At 39.7% G+C, this 21,838-nt stretch overlaps 1 protein-coding gene across 2 annotated transcripts in view; it reads left to right on the top strand.

Annotated features, from left to right (window-relative positions):
• Nucleotides 1-20,518, top strand: part of pcdh7b (protocadherin 7b) — a 381,205-nt gene extending 360,687 nt beyond the window's left edge. Inside the window, exon 3 of one of the 2 annotated variants that reach the window (XM_060825055.1) lies at nt 17,041-20,518. In XM_060825055.1, the coding sequence (XP_060681038.1) occupies nt 17,041-17,420 (380 nt within the window). In that variant the 3' untranslated portion in view covers nt 17,421-20,518. The remainder of the gene's footprint in view (nt 1-17,040) is intronic. The other variant, XM_060825065.1, reaches the window with a different exon arrangement.
• Nucleotides 20,519-21,838: the final 1,320 nt, after the last annotated feature.

The following is a 21,838-nucleotide window of genomic DNA, read 5'->3' as shown; positions in this document are numbered from 1 at the left end:
AGTTCAGAATTAATGACCATTTTAAATGCTCCAAGGCTCTAAATGGTAAGGACATATTGCAATTCTTTATGGCACAGTAGTCTAACTGGATCAGTGAAAGTGCTTTTTAATTTCATATTCTCACCAAACGTCAATTGTAAAAAGTATTTAAACTTCTTCTGCCAGATACTCAGTCTTGGTCTTTATAACCAAGAAAGAGCATTGCTGTTGTATGCAAGTAAAGCTGCATAATTTTATATTTTTCAATTTACTTTTTGAGAATTTCAAAAATAAAACTTTGAAGGAGGAGTACTGACTTTGTGGGCAATAATGATACAGTATTTATTTTGTTTCTAATGCTAACAACTATTTACAAAAGGATGCAACTCATTCTTTACAGGCACAGACAAAATAGTGTTACTTTAATTATAATTTCAAAGCTGAACAATGCTTTGCTTCATAAACATGTGATTGCTCAGAAACTTGGACATGTGGAGTATTGTGTGCATTTCTGAAATCAGCATTATAAGAGGAATGTCATTGTACGAGAAAGGGTGCAGATTTACCAGGATGTTGCCTGGGCTGAAGTGTTTCAGTTGTGTAGAGAGATTGTGTAGAGTGGGGCTGTTTTCCAAGAGCAGGGGAGATTGAGAAAGGAGATTGAGATTGTTATGGATTAGGCATGACCACTCAAAACATTCTTAAGCAGGCAGCCCAGACTATAACTTTGCAATTCATTTCGATAAGCATACAGTGAGAATTACCCGGAGTACATTAGCAAGGTTGATTACCAGATTTTAAAACAGACAAAACTTTACTCACAAAATTACACAATGAAACACAAAGTACAGAATAAAGAATCCCTAGAGAATTCAATCTATCCAAACTAGACATAATTATGCTGTTCCAAATATGCACAACAGTCCCAATAAGTAGACTCCCTTAAAATACAATAGAAAAAAATGGAACAGATGCTTACATGTTGAAGTTAGAAGGGCAGAAAGACAGAGAACCGGTTCACACAGTCCAATACTGAACTCCCAACTACTTTTGGACTGAACTGCTCAGTGAGAGCGCTGACCACTCCCCTTTCATTATAAAACACTTCTAAAACATGACCACTTTGGCCTGAAGTCTTGTTTGTTTACATATAAACAAAATACCTCCCAATGTCACACTACAGGTGACCCCACTACATGATATACACACGCACGCGCGTACACACACACGCGCAGCCACACACTCAACTTTTTAACTGCAACTTCTTGACAAGTTCCACCTTTATCCTGTCCAGGACAATGTTGCAGAAATTATCTGGGGAAGTGGGGTTTAGGTACACCCTTATGTAGAACTCCAGGGAAAGTTTGGGGAGAGAGAGAGAGAGCAGGCTGTCAATCATTTGGAGACGATGCCTAGGCTCCCATTGATGTTCACGAATGTTCTTGGCAGCATTTCAGTAAGCCGAATTCATTTTTAATCATTGGAAACAAAAGATGCGATAAGTGTTGGAAACAACTCTTTGATGTAACCTTTCTATCAGGACCTTGAGATCTTCTTCAGATAATCCAAAATTCGGATAATTGATATTCAGATAATCGAGGTTCCTCTGTACACGACATAGCTGTGTAGTCCGGCAATGACCTTATTAGTCAGTCTCTGAAATGTGGCTGGTCAATCCATTCGGTGCATCTCTGACCGCAAAAGGTACAAATGGAATTCCCCTATCCAAATTCCTGGAAAAAACATCCTTCATTTCTTCAGTTGTCTGTGTCTCCTCTGGCTTTTCAACTAGAGTAGGCAGCACACCTACCGGTGAATCAGCTACATCCTTTGCAAGGACCAATTGTATTCCTGGAGTTAAGAGTTTGTCCATTATTCCTACCACAAATTCTCTGCTCTTTCCTGGACTCTCTGACCTCACTTTACATAATTGAACACTTTTTGTCTCACCATGAATTCCTGTTACCAGTACCTTTTCTGGCAATAGTCCCTCAGGAGTGCATAACTCCTCATCCTTCAGCATTACAGACTGAGAGGATCCTGTGTCCCTTAATGTTGTAATCTCTTTACCTGCTACTCCTGGCCTATGTAAATAAACTTTATCCTTGCCTCTATTTTTTTAAGCAGATCTGGCACTTCCTCCTTCATCAACTTCTGATCATCTTGTACACTCTGCGGCAGTTGTCTTACTTTCCTTGTGCTTTTTGTTACTAGTCCAACAAAATACCAGGCTTGTCTGGTTTTCCGACATCTGGATGAGTGTTACGACATCGGGTAAATGCTCCTGCTTAATTTAAAATCAGCAACACAGAAACGATTTCTCCCGTGCAGTAATCTGTGAAAATTCAAGTGGCCAAGAACTATTTAAAGTAAAAATTAACAACTTTATTCCTTAAAGTATAACAGAGAATAATTAACTTACAACTATTTACATTTCTTTACTCCAACCTATCTTTTACCTTCTATTCTGTAATACAAGTGTGATAAAACTCCCAATTAAGTTTTACAAAACAACACTTCTTATTTCAAAATCAGGCAGCTTTCAGTTCTTCCATTTGGAACTTCCTGTGTCTATTTTCTTCTTCTTAGGGATTCTACTTCACAGGTTACTGATTGATAAAGGTACTTTTAGAGGAGCTATTTTTCAGGCAGTCTTTTACCTGCTGGTGCTTGGCAGTTCTCCTCCCAACTGTTCGATTTTCCCCCAGTTTTATAGCCTGGAGCATCAGATTGTGTGTCTTTGGCTTTTAAGATTGAAAATATACTCAATTCAAACTTGATTGGAAGTTGGTACTTTTTGGGAAATTATTTAAACTGATTGGCCGATTTCAAATCTGCTTTTGTCTCTAGGCAATGAGCTAATCGAGTTGTTCGACCAAATGGTACATTGTTACCTTATTGAGAATGCTTGGTGCTGTGAATGGTAGTTCTGCTGCTTTTAAGTCTCTTAAAGTACACCCACATCTTCATAACATGAGAGTAGTTAGTTGATTGTTTTTGACTAACATAGATATGGTGGACTGAAGGGCTTTTTTCTGTGCTGTAGATTTCTGTGACTATTCTGCAATTTCCCCTCCAACGGGGTCGACAATGTTCTCCACTGCATCTCCTCCACATCCCTCTCCTTTGCCCTTGAACCCCGCCCCTCCAATCGCTCCCAGGACAGAACCCCACTGGTCCTCATCTTTCACCCCACCAACTTCCGGATATATTGTATCATCCTCCGTCATTTCCACCACCTCCAAACAAACCCAACTACCAGGGATATATTTCCCTCCCCATCGCTATCAGCGTTCCGGAGAGATCACTCCCTCCACGACTCCCTCATCAGGTCCACACCCCCCACCAACCCAACCTCTACTCCCAGCACTTTCCTCTGCAACCACAAGAAGTGCAAAACTTGCGCCCACACTTCCCCCCTCACCTCCTTCCAAGGCCCCAATGGATCCTTCCCTATCCGTCGCAAATTCACCTGCACCTCCAAACACATCATTTAATGTATCCGCTGCACCCAATGTGGTCTCCTCTACATTGGGGAGACAAGTCGCCTACTTGTGGAACTTTTCAGGGAACATCTCTAGGGGACACCCGCACCAACCAACCCAACCACCCCATGGCTGAACACTTTAACTCCCCCTCCCACTCTGGCAAGGACACATAGGTCCTTGGCCTCCTCCATCGCCAGACCCTGGCCACACGATGCCTGGAGGAAGAGCACCTCATCTTCCGCCTAGGAACCCTCCAACTACACGGGATGAATGTTGATTTCTCCAGCTTCCTCATTTCCCCTCCTCCCACCTTATCTCAGTCCCACCCCCCGGATTCAGCATCGTCCTCTTGACTTGCAATCTTCTTCCCGAACTCTCCGCTCCACCCCCTCTCTGGCCTATCACCCTCACCTCCTTCCACCTATCGTATTCCCAGCACCCCTCCCCCAAATTCCCCCCACCCACCCTCCTACTTTTTACCTCAGCCCGCTTGGCACACCAGCCTCATTCCTGAAGAAGGGCTTGTGCCCGAAACGTCAATCCTCCTGCTCCTCGGATACTGCCTGGCCTGCTGCGCTTTTCCAGCACCACACTTTTCAACTCTTTTGCAATCAAGGTTGCTACAAATAAAACAAGGCTTGGTTGTTGCTTATTGGTTTTATTCTGTCATAAAACGTAAGTGCTCAATTAATAATTGACAAGTTAATACTTGTAATATTCATTGTATATCTCAAATTTGGATTATGTAGTTGATTTTATTTCAACAAATTTATCCCACAGCTGTTTTGCACCAGGGTGCTGATCAACACTGTAAAAGCCTATTCAGGGTGATAGTTAGGGCTTAGGTTATAGCACTGCTAGAATATTCTTCAGTTGTTGTTTAGGTATTTCTATCCTTACGCGTATGAAAATATGCTGATTCTTTCAAATATGAAGTACATATTACAATAATGGCACAGAGCCCAGATCCACTGTATGACTCCACAAAACAGTATTAATCAATTATATAGCATATAGTATTTTCACGATTGTGCTTGTTTTCTCTTTCCTTTTGTTTTTACTTTGCAATGATGTTCCATGAGCTGTAATTATTAAACCACATCCAAAAGTGTTTTATTGCCTGCATTGAAGCATTAAAGTGATAGATGCATTTACAAATGCCAAAGGGATTTGGTCATTGAAGAGGGCCATTAGTTTCAACAGATCAAGTTTAACCAATAGAATTTATCTCACTTATATCTTTGAATTCTATTCAATTTTTGAAAAGTAGATTTCTCATTTATTTTGAACAGCAGTTAACATCCATGGTTCCCTAAACTGCATATTAGAATTGCTTTATTAACAGAATTCAGAGAATAAAAATACAGGGTCTCCTGAATGGTGTAGGTAATAACTAGCCCACCTTGCCTGTCTGTGAGACATATAAATGTTCTTTGATTGCCAGAAAGTAATCAAGTGACTGATCTTGATTGTGTGACAATATGGCATCTCGGTTTGCCAAAAACCACTGAGCAAGGGAGGGGAAATAGCAACCAATTCCCCCACTTCTGATAGCTATCCAAAGAAACCCACTGGACAATAATTATGGAGAGGGATAGACAATGTCTATTGGGAATCTGACTATCACAAGACTAGATATAAAAGGTGTCCCACAATTTCAGGAGGTAGCTGATACTTGTGAGACCATTTGCCAGCATAACCTACAAACTTCAGACAGACAAGAGACAGTGTGAAATCGATTTGATGCCTCAAATGTAAGATGTTTGCTGCTATTAATGTTGCAGTGGCACAGTCACCTCTGATGAACACCTGATACTCCAATCCAGAAATTAAGTTCTTCCTGAAAGGGCTTCCGAGGAAACCCACATTGATGGCCTGTTGTGGTCAGTCAGTGAATCCAGCATACCCCCTCCTTGGCACACTGCTAACTGTTTTATTATGTCAACACTTAGTGCATCAGAATACCTTTAAGAGACAGCATATGACCAGATGGTATAAAGACGACATACTCCATCTTAACTCAGGCCACTTAAATCGTGATATACTGATGGATGCATGGTACATTGTGTAGATTAGAGTGGTGCTGGAAAAACACAGCAGGTCAGGCAGCATCCGAGGAGCAGGAAAATCGACATTTCAAGCAAAAGCCCTTCATCAGGATTCCTGATGAAGGGCTTTTGTCCGAAACGTCAATCTTCCAGCACCTCAGATGCTGCCTGACCTGCTGTGCTTTTCGAGCACCACTCTAATCTAGACTCTGGTTTCCAGCATCTGCAGTCATTGTTTTTCCCTGATACATTGTGTAACCAAATACTAGCCCAGACATTGAAGTGACTGTGCACCTTGTGTTTTATATAACAGTGAGCTCTAATAATTGTCTGTTGGTTCTTTCATTGTTAAGTTACCCATATCCATTTCTTATATTACATGAGATAACTTAAATATTGCCACATTAGGTACAAATACATCATGAAGGCAGAACACCCACCACTAATAGTACTCCTCCCACACTCCCATCACTGTACCTTCCAACAGATGCCTCAGTTCCATTGTTGTCTTGGAAGTCTAGTGTTGGGAAAAAAATGGAGGTGGAACTGAAATTAAAAGCAGAAAACACTTAAAATTATTACAAGTACTTGCCTGTCATTGCGGTAAAGACAGGTCTTTAGGGGTGCATATTATGCTTTTGTTATCAAACAGGGTGGGGCTTCACCAGCAATGCACCATTTCACCAGGTCTTCCCACGTACCTTGCTGATGGATCCACCCTGCAGCCAATAGGTAATGTTCTAAACAAACAGCCACTGAGAAAGGTAAATTGATTTAAGCACATACACCACTGCTTCACCACTAACTGTAAAATTGAATGAAAGAGAAGTTTCAATATTTCTTCAGCATCTCTGCCCTGTGTTCTGAGGATGTAATAAATTGATACTTTAACATGTAGTGGGAAGATTTGGTTAAATGAGCAGGAAGTATTTTGATTCTTAATATGTGCAGTGTGGAATTTGCAGAACATACATTTGATTCAAGGACTGGTGGGGCTGACTATCTTCAGTATTTTTGTTATCTATCACTGGCAGGACCAGGCAACAGGAATTGCAGTTGAATCAGGATTTATTGGTGTTTTTGAAGCAAGTCAGAAATGCTTCCCACCGATGAGAATTAGTTTTTACAAAGGTTGACGTTACTGAATTTCATTTTCAATCTATCCTTGCAAGAGAAAACTCAAATACAGTTGTGTAGAAATGCAGCTTTCCTTTTGCTACAGTGTGTAAGAGGAAATTAGATCTGGAGGAAGGAATTTCCCCTAATTTAGAGTGCAACATAAATAGGTTTGAAAGATTTAAGGCAAAACATTAACTTGCAAGGGTGGGGTGGGGGTGGGGGGGGCGCAGAATGTGATGGGGGGATGGTTAAGGGAAGGGTTAAAAAAATTAAGAAGTAAATCATGAAGGGCATGTATAGGGGAAATAGACATGGTATTTTTCCCTGGGGTGGGGAGTCCAGAAGTAGATGGCATAGGTTTAGGGTGAGAGGGGAAAGTTACAAAAGAGATCTAAGGGGCAATCTTTTCACGCAGACGATAGTGTGTGTGAAGTGTTGCCATATCAGAAGCCCAACACGCTGTCCAATTCAGTATATTAACCATGTGCTTTCAAAGGCATTTGATGTACACCGTGAGGATGCACCTGTGAATTAGGTATGTAAAAAATGAAGCTGAAAACATATTTAATCCTGCAGCATGCCTTTAACTGGTAGCTCATAAGTTTCCCAAAGTCTCTAAAATTCTCCAGGGTCAACAGAGATAGAGTGCAGCATATTTTTAGGCTACAAAGCCTTTAAATATAGAAACTAGGTGAAAGTCTAGTGGCACTTTGCTTAAGGTGACTTTTCAAAATTTTGGAAATCATTTTTGCTACCTTGGATTTTTCTCACTTTATAGAATAGCATAGGAATAGGCTCTTCAGCCCACCATGCCTGTGTGCCCACTGTGATGGCATTCAAAACTAATCCAGTCTGCCTGCCCATGATCTCTATCACTCTATTCCCTGCCTGTTCATTGGTCCATCTAAATGTCTGGTAAACTGTGCTCACATATCTGCTTCTACCATCTCCCCTGGCAGGTATTCCAGACACCTACCATCTCTGTGACAAAAACCTTTCTGCACAGTTCCTTAAAACTTTTCCCCTCTCACTTCAACCTGTGCCACCTAATATTTGCCATTTCCATCCTGGGAAAATGACTCCAACTATCCACCCTGTCCATGCCTCTCATAATTTTGTATACTTCTGTCAAGTCACCTCTCAGCCAGTACACTGGAGAAAATAATCCACATTTATCCAACCTCTCCTTTATAGCTAATACACTCCAATCCAGGCAACATTCTGATAAATACCTTTTACACCCTCTCCAAAGCCTCCACATCCTTCAGACAATGTTGGGACCAGAACTGAACACAATACTTCAAAAGTGACCGAAATAAAGTCTCATACAGCTGCAATATGACTTGCCAACTCTTATACTTAATGCCCTAACCAGCAAAAGAAGCAAGCCTTACACCTTCTTTACCACCTTATTCACTTGCGTTGCCACTTTCAGGGACCTATGGCTTGCCCTCAAGATCCCTCTGTATATCAGTGCTCCTAAGGATCCTGCATTTACTGTACACTTTGCTCTTGCACTTGACCTCCAAAAATGCATCACCTCACACTTGCTCAGTTTAAAATCCATTTAACCCATCTGCCCATCTTTTCAACTGATCTATATCCTTTGACAACCTTCCTCACTTTCTATGACTTCACCAATTTTTGTGTCTTCTGCAAACGTACTAATCAACCATTTACATTTTCATCGAAGTCATTTACAGTTCTTGCAAACAACAAAGGTCTCATCACTTGCAGAGCATTACTGGTCACAGACATTGTCAGAAAAACACCCTGCTACAACTACCCACTATTTTTTATGACCAAGCCAATTTTATATCAAATTTGTCACCTTACCATGATCCCATGCAATTTACTTTCTGGACTAGACTACCATGAGGGACCTTGTCACATGCTTCAATAAATTCCACATCGACAACATCCATTGCCATATTCTCTTCAATTATCTTTGTTACTTGCTCAAAAAACTCAATGAAGTTTGTGAAACAAGAATCCCCCACCACTGCATTAAGCCATGTTAATTATCTCAGTAAATTATTTCTTTTCCAAATGCAAGTAGATCCTGTCACTAAGAATCTTCTCCCATAATTTTCCTACCACTGTCGGAAGGCTCATCTGCCTGTAATTTCCTGGATTATTACTGTTGCCCTTCTGAAACATTGGCTTTTCTCCAGTCTTCTGGAATCTTGCCTGTGGCTAAAGAAGATACAAGCCCCATCAATCTCTTCCCTTTCCCCCTTCAATATCCTGCGATAGATCCCATCCTACCCTGCAAAATTACTTACCTTAATGCTCTTTGGATGTTCAGTATTTCTGCATTGTAGGGATTCTAATGTTTTTCAGGACACCCAGTATCACCACCTGCTTAATATCAACAAGCCCCAGACTATCAACATATTCCTCCCTAATCTTAGCCATCATCCATGTCCTTCTCCTTCATGGATTATGGCTAAGATTAGGGAGGAGTATGGTATTCATGAATACTAATGCAAAATATTCATAGAGGACCTCACCCACTGGCTGTACGCATAAATTCCCTCCTTTGTCCTTGAGTGAACCTATCTCCCAGGTGTTGGCCTCCACTACAATATGACAGTAGCTTACACAGCTCCACCTCGAACCTCTGATGAAGCACAAGAGGAGCAATAACAATAGAATCAGGACTACCTATGAATGATGTGATTGATGATACCAATAACTAGCCCTACCACCGACATAGAGGAAAGATACAATCAGAGTCCCATGAACATGGGAACAGATATACTCCACGATCATGAGTTTCTGCCAGAGATCTTCATTTGACTTGATTGTCTGATTCTTGACCCTTTTGATTTTCGGGCACATAGTGCCAGATGACCTATGAGCAAACCGTTGAGTGGTTAAAGATGTGTTTCAGGTGCCCAGACGGATTGGAGGGTGTCCTTCCTTAAACACCAGCAAAGAGAGTCTAGAATGGTACTGAACTGCTGAACGTTGTACAATGTTGTGCTGCAGAACTGACTAAGTGAGGAACGCTTTGTATCCTCTTTTGCATCATCGATAACAATGGGTGAAGTACCTGATGACTGGAGGGTGGCTAATGTTGTACCTTTGTTTAAGCAAGGTTGTAGGGAGAAACCAGGGAACTATAGACTTGTGAGTCACTCTTCAGTTTTGGGTAAATTGTGGGAGGTGATAATAAAAAATAATATTTATGGACATTTAGAGAAGCAAAAATTGATTAGGGATAGTCAGCATGGTTTTGTATGCGGAAAATTGTGTCTCACAAACTTGATTGAGTTTTTGAGGAAGTTACCAAAACTATTTAAAATGGCAGAGCAGTAGACATTGTTTATTTGGGTATTAGCAAAGCTTTTGACAAGGTTCTGCAAGGTAAACGAATTAGTAAAGTTGGGTCCCATGGGATTCAGAGTAAGCTTGCCAATTAGGTACATAACCTAAGCAAGAGACAGAAAGTAATGGTAGAGGATTGCTTTTTGAACTGGAGGCCTGTGACCAGCAGTGTTCCACAGGGATCGGTTCTGGGTTCTCTTTTGTTTGTCAGTTATATAAATGATTTGGATGAGAATATAGAAGACATGGTTAGTAAGTTTGTGGATGACACCAAACTTGGTGCTATAGTAGACAGTGAAGAAGGTTTTTTAAGATTACGAAGGGATCTTGATCAAATGGGCTAATGGGCTGAAAATAGCAGATGGAGTTCAGTCTGGATAAATGAGAAGTATTGAATTTTGGTACAACAAACAAGGGTAGGGCTTATACAATTAATGGTAGGGCCTTGAGTAGTGCTGTAGAACAGAGGCATCTGGGATGCAGGTACATAATTCTTTGATGTTTGTGTCAAATATAGGCAGGGTGATTAAAAACGTGTTTAGCCTTGCTTGCCTTCATTGCTCAGTCCTTTGAGTATAGGAGTTAGGAAGTCATGTTGAAGTTGTACAGGACTTTGTTGAGGCCTCTTCTGAAATACTATGTCCAATTCTGGTTGCCTAGTTATGAGAAGAATATTATAAAGCTAGAGAGGGGTCAGAAGAAATTTGTCAGGATACTACCAGGTGTGGGAGTATGCCGAGTTATAAAGAGAGGCTGGACAGGCTAGGAATTTTTTTACTGATGGAAGTTTATAAAATAATCAGAGGTATATGAGATGTTGTCTTTTCCCAAGAATGGGGGATTTCAAGACTAGGAAACACATGTTTTAAGATGAAAGGAGAGAGATTGGGAAAAGACATAGGAGGCAATTTTTTTTAATACAGAGGGTGGTTTGCATGTGAAATGAACTTCCTGAGGGAGTGGTGCGTGTGGGTAGTATTAAACATTTAAAAGGTATTTGGATAGGTACATGAATAGGAAAGTGTGGTGCTGGAAAGGCACAGCAGATCAGGCAACGTCTGAGGAGCAGGAGAATCGACGTTTCGGGCAAGAGCTCTTCATCAGGGCTGTTGCCCAAAACATCGATTCTCCTGCTCCTCAGATGCTGCCTGAACTGCTGTGCTTGTGTAGCACCACACTTTCAACTCTGATCTCCAGCATCTGCAGTCCTCACTTTCTCCTACATGAATTGGAAAGATTTGAAGGGATCTGTGCCAGGAGCAGCCAGGTGGGACTAGTTTAGTTTGGGACTAAGTTTGACATGGACTGATTGGACTGAATGGTCTGTTTCCGTGCTGTATGACTGTATGACTCTAAGGAGGGGGAACTTGATGTGCCAAGTCAACTTGTTGCAAAAGAAGCCTTTGATGAACAAGCACAGCATGATTCAGATACCTTCAGCATATCAAGTATTATGACATAACAATGTTGAAACCATTGTTTTCTGCTGCACCGCCTGACAGAAACCCCTCCTATAGTTTATAATCCTTTCATTTCCTTAAGAATCCTTGTATTGTGCATGAGCCATATTCCTTAATGCTGGGCTACTAGCCACACAAATAGCAACTGTGGATATGATTGGACAGTGGTGAGTTGAAGTAAAGTTTATCTTTCATTTCATATTTTCAAAATATTAACATTGTGGCATTGTTATGTACACCTAAGAGTTTTTCCTTGTTTAGCAATAAAAACTTGCCGTTTCTTTTTGCCTTATATCCGAGTTTGTTCTCTAATCTGGCAGCTGAAATATTTGTAGTGCATGTCCTCAGAGATTTGGCGCCGCTGGGTAACCTGCTAAAGTCTGCTCTCCCTGCATCTGTACAGAGCAGTCTTGGCCATCAGAGCAGGAGGCAACATGTACTGACCTCATTGATGGAGGTGTGTAAATGAAGAAAAGCCAGGGCACTTGGAACTGAATTCCACATTCATGTACTCTTTCTCAATCTTGCTTTGCATAAATCATCCACATTTCTCTGTTTATTAAGAGCTGGACTACAACTTACTTATTTACTTTAGTGAGATGCTCAATGGCTACAGTGAAACTTTCCTCCGTCATTTTTCGAGTGGTGCTTATTGATCAGAGCAAAGTTGTTAATGGGTAGCTGCACCCTTGATTCTGCATGCAGTTGTCTAACCTTTCTCTGGAGGCAAAATCAAGGAAAAGGCCGAAGACATCATGGCACTATTAATAGAGATGGATCCCTCTGGAAATACTAAGACAACATTTCACATTTTCTATATCTGCTCAGGAAGTCCTATTCTTTGAATCAGAGGCAACTGAATAGTGGTTGGAGTATCCTGTCCCTGTCTGAAATGCTGAGTCACTTCTGACCTGTAGCTTACTCTGACAATTTAGCTAACTACCTTAGAGACTCACTGAGGTAGTGTATCTGCACCAATGTGCAGTACACAAGGCAAGTGACAGTCAACCTTTAGGATGCTCTTCTGAGGAATCCTTGGCTCCTTAGCACTTCAAGGACAAAGTAGGAGATTGCAGGCATGAAATAGAACTGACATGGAGTAAAGATTCATGACTGTCATTTGCTGGTGTGTATCTTACAGTTTATAGTAACTGTATATCAACATTAGTCATTGCCATGGGCTGTTCTGTAACCAGTTATATGGGAGACCCCATCTCTACATCTCTAATGTGTATGTAGTCTACACCCTGTCAATCTCCAAGGCTGCCTCCTCCATGCCACTCTTGGGGGGCTTCCCTAGATGGTGATCCCTCAATTTTTGCTGCAATTCGGAGTTCTGCAAACAGAGAAAGCAGAGAGTTATGAGTGTGTGACCTGGAATGCCTGCAGCAGATAGAACACCAACATTTGTAGGGAGTGACAGTGAAGGATGGGCGTGAAGTGGCACAAAGGAAGGCGACTGTGACTGTTGGTTATTCAGATGGGAAATGAGGAGAACGAGAGGAGTGAGTGGACGTGCCCACAATTCTCCTCAGATCAGGACCCTTCACACCTTGTAAGTCAGAGTGTGAGGTCAGCATCTGAAAATGCCCTGTCCACGTGAAATCTTTCAACCTCCTGCTGCACTGAAGCCTGCGTTGTGAATGACACAAAGCTGGGTGGTTTGGTGGGGTGGGGGGGTGAGTTGTGAGGAGGATGCAGTGTTGCTACAGTGGTTTGAGTTCTGAGGAGAGGCTGGGACTTTTTTTAAAATTGAAGCATAGGAGTTTGGGGGGAGGTGGCATTATCAAGGTTTATAAAATTTTGACGGGCATAGATAAAGTCTTTGAATAGCCAAGGTATTTGCCCTGTGGGAGGGGAGTTCACAATGAGGGAGCATAATTTTAAGGTGGGTGGAGAAAGATTTAAAAAGGAGCTGAGGGGCAACTTTTTCACACAGACAGTGGTTTGTATATGGAATGAACTGCCAAGGAAAGTGGTAGATGCAAGTATAGTTATAGAATTTAAAAGACATTTGGACAGGTATTTAAGAAAGGTTTAGAGGGATATGGGCCAAACAGGGCTAGTGCAAACTCCACAAGACTGTTGCCTGAGGCAGGAATTGTACCCAGGTCACTGGTGGTGTGAGGCAGCAGTGCTAGCCACTGTGCCACCCACTATGACTCTATGATATTGCCTAGCCTCAGACGAATCTCGGTGTAGAGCCAGTATGTATGAAGATAAGAAATAGCAAGGGGAAGAAGCCATGAGAGAGGTCATTTTATTGCACCCAACCCTACTCCTCAACTCTACACTGTAGAACAGATTATTTGTCAAGTGTTGGCATTCTCATAAGAAATCAAAAGCAAAATTCTGGGTGATCTTAAACTTCATATGTAATGATGTGGAGGTGCCGATGTTGGACTGGGGTGGACAAAGTTAAAAGTCACACAATACCAGGTAATAGTCCAACAGGTTTATTTGGAAGCACAAGCTTTTGGAGCACTGCTGCTTCATCATGTAGCTAGTGGGGCAAGATCTGTGTCCTATGATCCTGCACCACTAGCTACCTGATGAAGGAATAGCACACCAAAAGCTCCAAACAGACCTGTTGGACTATAACCTGGTGTTATGTGATTTTTAACTTCATATACAATGGACAAAACAAATTGCCATAGATAGCCTTGAGGATGAATTTGAGAGCCAACCAGGGAGCAAGCAGTTTTAGACATGCTCATGTGTAATGAGCTCAAAAGCAAAGATCCTCTAAGTTACAGTGATCATAACATTACATGATCTCATATTCAGTTTGCGAATGAGAAGTCCAAGTCTGAAATTAGTCTCTAAAACATAAGATTAGATTAGATTACTTACAGTGTGGAAACAGGCCCTTCGGCCCAACAAGTCCACACCGACCCGCCGAAGCGCAACCCACCCATACCCCTACATTTACCCCTTACCTAACACTACGGGCAATTTAGCATGGCCAATTCACCTGACCCGCACATCTTTGGACTGTGGGAGGAAACCGGAGCACCCGGAGGAAACCCACACAGACACGGGGAGAACGTGCAAACTCCACACAGTCAGTCGCCTGAGTCGGGAATTGAACCCGGGTCTCAGGCGCTGTGAGACAGCAGTGCTAACCACTGTGCCACCGGATAAATAAGGACACAGACATGAAGTTAGCAACAGTGGACTGGAAAATTAAGTGGAAAGGTAAAATAGTAGAGGAACAATGGCAAGCAGTTAAGATACTTCAACAAAGTTGTATTAAATTGCAAAAGAAAGACTCATTGAGAAGGATGCACCAACTATGGCTAAGTAAGAAAGTTAACGGTGGTGTCAAATTACCCTTTATTAATGTTTCTAAGATTAGCAGTGGGCTAGAAGATTGGGCAAATTCTAGAAACTAGCAAAAGCTCACTTAAAAGGTGTAAGGAGTCAAAAATCAAAATATAAATGAGCAAAAACTATAAACAGTAAGAGCTTCTACAAGTTAGAAAAGGAAAAATGTTAGCTAAAGTAAGTCATTTCTTAGGTGTTGAGGCTATGAAATAAATAATGACAAATGAGGAAATGTCAGAAATGTCAAACAGATATGTTGTGCATCTTTTTACATGATGAAACTAATTGTGATGAGGACACAAAGCATTTGCAAAGGAATATAGGTGAAGTGAGTAGACCAAATCCTGTTAGACAAAATATGATGTGGGAAGTTTTGGATGTATCCACTTGATGGGAAGAGTGGCAAAGCAGAATGTGTTTTAGATGGAGGACATCACAAGATCCTGCAGTACAGAGGGTTTTGAGTTTCCTTGGATGTGAATCACAAAATGGGGTGGTTGTGCCTGCCACATAGTGTGTTTTGATCCTCATATTCAGCAAAGAGCTGTGAGTCAACTTTTTAAAGTAATAAGAAATAATCTTTATCTGTTTCAACATAACACTATAATAACAATACACCTCAAATTAACGATTAAAGCTTTAAATCTAATTAACTATCTTGTACTTTAATTTATCTTTGAATGATCATAAAGCACCACATTAGATCTTGGCCTTGATCCACGTAGTGATGATCGTCTGGTCTTCTTCTTTTTCTGGTTGTAAAAGGGTAATCTCCTTTTCACAGCTGTTGGTCTCCAGTTAATATGCCCAAGGGTGGTGCTGCGGTGATTCTTATACCTCGAAGCTTTTGCGCTCTTTGGGAGAGTCTTTGATTCCTACCAATCGATCAGTCAGAGTTTGATTACTGTGATTGATTGGGCCCAATCAGGCATTGATGCATAGATGGTAGGGTGGTCCTTTGACCTCCATTCCTGAAGGTGTTCAGGGCATATAGGTCAGGTAGCCTTTCGCAAACAAGGATTGTGAGTCACCCCTTTGTTCTGGAAAACAACTTAATATTTCCTATTGTCCTAGGAATGCATATTGTGCTGTCTGTAGCTGCAGCCTGTCTGGTTCTGTAGCTAATTTATTTCAGTGTTTTTAGCACAGGTACGTTTGAACAATGCTTGGTTCGATTTCCCAGCATGCTTTACTTATCATCCAGTTTTCATAAGTCTGCCATTTTGAGCAGCCCATCTGGCCACAGGGTAAACATGGAGTTACAGCAACTAATTAAGATAATAACCCGAATTCTTGATCTTTGTTGCAGTGGTGTGGGAATGGTAAGTAAGAGTCGAGAAGATTTACTAAACCTGACCAGGGCATTAGTGAGACTCAATTGAAATTACTGATTACCCGTTTCGGGCTCCATACTTACGATGGGATACAGTTGCTGTTTAAAAAAGTTGCACTAAGTTGTTCCTGGGCTGAAATGTTGTCTTACAAAGAAATGTTGAGCAATTTGCGCCTATGCTTATTGGAGTTTACAGTGTTGAAAGGTGAGTTTATTGAAACATAGAGGATTTTGAAGGGACTTGATAATTTAGATGCTAAAAGAATGTTTGTCCTCATGAGGTAGTCTGGAACAAGAGGGGCATGGTTTCAAAATAAACCATCTATCATTTAAAGATTAAGATGAGGAGATATATCTGCTCCGGAAAGACTATTAATCTTTGGAATTTCTGTCGCAGAAAGTAGTGGAGGCAGGTCATTTAATATCTCCAAGGCCGAGATGGTCAACTTTTTGATCCACAAGGGAGTTGAGGTTTATTTAGGACAAGCAGAAATGTGGAGTTAAGGCCAGGAATCAGACCAGTAGTGGTAGTATTAAATAACTAAGCAGACTAGAGGAGGCCTAACAGCTAATATTGAGTTTTCAAAAAAAAAGAATTCAAGTCATTTAGGAACCCATGAGATCCTGCAAGAGTACAAAGCAAGACACCCATTATATTTGCATGTCATGTGGAAGAAATATCTGTTGACGTTTACAATTAATACACTTGCGAATTAGATATTTTGTGAGAGCTGTTCCTGCTTTGCCAAAAGGGCAGGGGAAATGATAAACATGGTTTTCAGCAAAGCATTGGAGATATTACTGCAATGGAGCAAAACTACTGCAGTGGAGCAAAATCTCCAGCCTAGATAGTTGAGCATTTGCAGGCGTAATATGTGAAAATCTCAGCTTTGTATTTCATACACTGCTAACGTGCATTGCCCATTAACAAGATTTTATTTTTTTTTCAACAGATTCAAGGCCTTTGCCTGATGTAGCTTTGACAGGAAAATGTACACGTGAATGTGATGAGTTTGGCCACTCTGACTCCTGTTGGATGCCAGTGCGCACCTCACCAGAGAGAAGAAAAAAGAATCCGCCCAAGCTTTCTACATTCATGCCTGTCGCAGATCGAGGCAGTCAAGAGAAGCTCGCCAACGGTGCCCCTCAGATTATAGGTGATCGCAATCGAAACCTTCTCAACAAGAGGCTGACTTCATCATATGAGAACTTCAATACTGCTACTTATGCTAAAAATGAGGAAGCAAATCCTGAAGATATACCCCTGACACAGACAGCAGATTTCAAACCATCTTCGGTTTCTCAACTCACGAGAAGAGAAGTCTACCTGTGAAAAGTTTCAACACGATATTTCAAAAGGCAACACATTAGATACATAAATTAAAATGAATTCAAATATTGTGCAGGATATCCCATAAAGGGGGCTACCAAAGAGATATATTAATGTCTACTGTTTCTGGCTCCACATCTCGCATTTGACAGTGGACTGCTTGACAGTTCTGTTAAATTGTAGAAATCGTTCTGACTCGCCAATTACATGCATGCTGTATCCTGAACCTTACCCCCAATCCACTCAAACCCCTCAAGATATGCACACACCAATACACACATGCATATACACACGCACACTGAATTTTCTACTTTAAAAGATAGCAAGTGTATATACTGGGTGAAAATGTAGTTAAAAGAGCACAGGAGTAGTACAGTATTAAGTATCTTATGTAACGTAACTGTCTCATTGTTTGAAGCATGATTTCAACTTCCAGAGTATGGATTGCAATGTGTTTTGTGACATTTTCACTCTGAAACTAATGCTTGATTTGGATGATGGGTCAATGTAGAATTTTGAAAATGTATTACACTCAAAATACATTCAAATGGGGATGTTCCTGTTAACATTTACTTGAACTACTGCAATTTCAGGTGGCCTGATATATCTATTTAAATGACTTCAGTTCTGGCATCTTACAAGCCTTTTGGAGACTTTGATGAAGCAAGTCTACCCAAAGTTGGAGAATGAAATGTACATTTTTTTTCCTGTTGCGAGACTTTGATAATATTCATAAACTGGACTAGAAGCCATGATAACACTATGTACCAGGCTGAATTTTTTAAAAACTCTGCAATGGTTGGCTTCACTACAAAAGAAGGAGAACTCTTTGTGATCATCTTCAACCCCATTACATTATTGGAATTGACAAGATTAAGGACAAAAATAACAATCACAGGGGGAGTTCCTGTTTTACAGGCCATGTAGAAGAAGCAGTTGACATATTAATCAGGAGCATCGCTTTGCAAACTTAGACACAACCATGATATAAAACATGAAGCCACTACTGTATGAACATGAGTCAAACACCTAAACAAGACCCCGGAGAAAACTTGCTGTAGGATGTTGCTCTAGGGTTCTACTGTGAAAGCCGACAGTATTCCAGTCCCAGGTAAAACTGTTAATTGATTCACATAAAAGAAAGCACTGCAATGCTGGATTGTAGATTTAAAACTGTGCTGTTGCACAAGAAACAAGATGATTCAAATTCTTGTATGAATAGATGGTTCTCTACTTTTGCAACAAGTTGTCCAACATAACAGCCTAGAAATCCCATTTTACTATTACATTAGTCTGGGATGTTTAAAAACTAACTTGCTCAGGAAAACAGTAATGTTAGAAAACTCTTCTGTTTTTCATATCTGATAAGAAATACTAGGCGAACGCAGTAAAGTGCATGTTATTGCTTTAGCAAAAGTGTAGCATTATCAAGTTCATGACCATCCTAAAACAGAACTGCAGCACATTGTTGTGGTTGGTATAGTTCAAACAGTTGACTTAAATGTTTAGTGGTGTTAATTACATTGGAGTTTTACCAAGCTGAAATGCAGCTTTAACTCGCTAAAAACCAGACTGTTACATGCAATGTATACTTTCACCAGAGATTTTGTTCTTTGGGCTACAAGAGAAAGAGTTGCAGAGTTGTGCAGAATTGATTTAAAAATATATTTCAGGGCACTGGAAGTGTTGAAGAATCTTCACAGTTAATTTCATTGAAGTATCAAAAGGTCGGTTATTCTCTGAGATGCACCAAACAAATATGGACAAATTCTGCTTAATCACAAAATATCATTATTTAAAGAAAAGTAATAATATAAAGTTCAAAGGTATGAACTACAAAGTGGCATGCAAGGTGAAACTTGATGTTGCTTTGGTAAATTTTGAACAAAATACAGCTTTTGGTAGAAAATGCTTTTCATAATATGCATAGAGTTATTTAAAGTTGTTGCAGCTTAAATATTGGTCAATTATTCAATAAGTACTTGTTGCACCCTTTGTTTACTTGGTACCTGCTGTCTTTCACTGTTTTACTGCATCCTTTCCATGATATTTAAGCCATTAATTGGAATATTTCTTATAGTATTTGGCACATGAATGATCTGATGTAATTCTATGTATTCATGGTGAAAGCAGTGTTAAACAGTGGACAGCCGTGGTGTAAATACAATACAAGGTCAGCTATTTGAACAGTCAATTATAATTAAAAATGTTTGTATTCGATTATTATTTGAATGTTCAAATTTCTGTTGCACTTCTATTCAATAGTAAGATACAAAGCTGCTCCTAGCGTGCTGCTGTGTAGATACAGTAAGTACTTGTTGTTAATGGATGTTCTCATAACTTGCAAATATATACATAAGTATTTTTATTGCACGTTACAAAGAAAAAGCATTCACTAAATGCAAAGAAAGTTTCTTTAATGATAACAACTGTAGCATTTTGTTTTCTTAACTGCAAATATGAAGGTAACCAACTCAGTTAGATTGTGTCTGTTATAGTACTTAGCTTCATATTCCCAGAAATGCAAGTCACCCAGATTGATCAGATTAATTTAGATATGCAATTTAGTCTCTCATTGCACATGGTATACATAATGAACACCATTCACAAAGAACTGAAGCCAAACCATAATAATTCCACATATATTTGACATGAAATTTGAACATGTGCAAAGAATTCAGGATTTATTTTGATTTAAGCATTTACATCAAGCAAGAACATCCAGACTGAAACACTATTTTCAAACTCTTTTGGAGTCTTAATGGGGCATTTTGTTAGATTATGCCTTTCTTTTTGAGACAATTTAATTATTGGCGTTATCTGATGCTACACGTGAGCATACTCCTACAAACAGTGAATGCAATCTATAAAACTGTGCCTTTTATACCTAGAGGTATAAATAACATTTGAATTGATGAGGGGAGAGAGGGACAATAATGTCAAAATTTTCTGCAAAGCAGATTTGTCAAAAAGAGTTCATTGGCTTTTCATACATATAAAAATGTGGTGTAAAATTTAATGTTTTCTATTAAAGATACAAGGCCATACAAAAAGTTAGTATACACGTGATGAAAAATTGGTGTGATGATTTTGTTTTTTTTCTGGACTATAGTGTTACTTTAATGCTTAAATCAAAAACAGATGTACATCTTAGTTGGGTAATTGCTTTTTTCAAATTAGTGAATTGTCAGTATCAACTTAAAAAATTGTGTTGACTTTGATTAAAATGTTGTATGTTTACATACAAAAAAAATCCTCATTGCAAATGTGTTTTTATTTATGCACAAATCCACATAGCCATAGTAGTGTTTTAGCATTTATTGCTAAGCAATGGCCTCTGCCCATACCGACGTACCCTGAATCAAACAAAGCCTACATTTGGTAAGTGCATCTGCTGTAAGTAGGTGAAGCATCAATAAGTTCACAGTTTTAAAAAGAAATAAATTGTTCTGGCCAAAATGTTTTGTGGTCTGACATAAGTCTGAGTGCCTGAGGAAGAATGACTTTATTTTCCATGATAGGGGTAAAAAGCTGACTGAAAGAGTACTCCAGGAAATGCAAAAGCATTCATGCAGTTTTAGATGGCACCAAGGAATACAGATTGGATTTAATCACAAACATTTAGTACAATTTCCCCAAAGAACTTTCATGAAATAAGGATTGCCAGTGCCATTATGATTTTTTAAAAATACAACTGCATTACTTAACCTGTCCCCAAGTACCTAATTTAATAAGAACAGTACACACCATCTTGGCAAAGAAATGTAACAGTACAGTTCTAAGCAAAAATATTTCATTTTATTACAGCAAGAAATGATTTATACAGATACTTTTCTAATTAAAAACAAAGCAGTCATATAGTGAAATATATCCAGTGGATTCTGCTGTTAAAAGTATTGAATACTCTTCTAATTTAAAGCAATACATTACCTTAGGCAATACTTAAAGAGAGCTATCATTTTGCATGCCTTCGGTATGCTTGCAGTCAGCAATCCATGAGATTGAAACACTTCAATTCTATGCTTTTCTGATCTGCTTGTAATAATAATCATGAACTATTGTGCTGTGACTTGGATGTTGATAGCAAAGTGGAGAACAATTTATCATCATTTACTTACTATGAGTCACTAAGCACATAGCTCCGTTGAACATGACTAAATATATAGAACATTCATCCGTTTCTGTTTATAAAATAACAAATATGATTTAATCATCATTGTACAGTTTACTATAAATAAGATGATTTTTTTTTGTTATTTGCAAATTGACTCATACCGTAATGGAATTTTCTTGTAACATTTCATTTTTATGCATTCTGAGGCAAATTGTTGTGATTTTTTTCCTTTCTTCCTCCCACTCAGCCCCCTTTTGTATATATGCATAGACATCTTTTAGTACTGGCTGTAGCAGCATTGTAATAT

This window comes from Hemiscyllium ocellatum, chromosome 1, assembly GCF_020745735.1.
Source record: "Hemiscyllium ocellatum isolate sHemOce1 chromosome 1, sHemOce1.pat.X.cur, whole genome shotgun sequence".
NCBI lineage: Eukaryota > Metazoa > Chordata > Chondrichthyes > Orectolobiformes > Hemiscylliidae > Hemiscyllium > Hemiscyllium ocellatum.
This window is presented reverse-complemented; position numbering and strand designations above follow the sequence as displayed.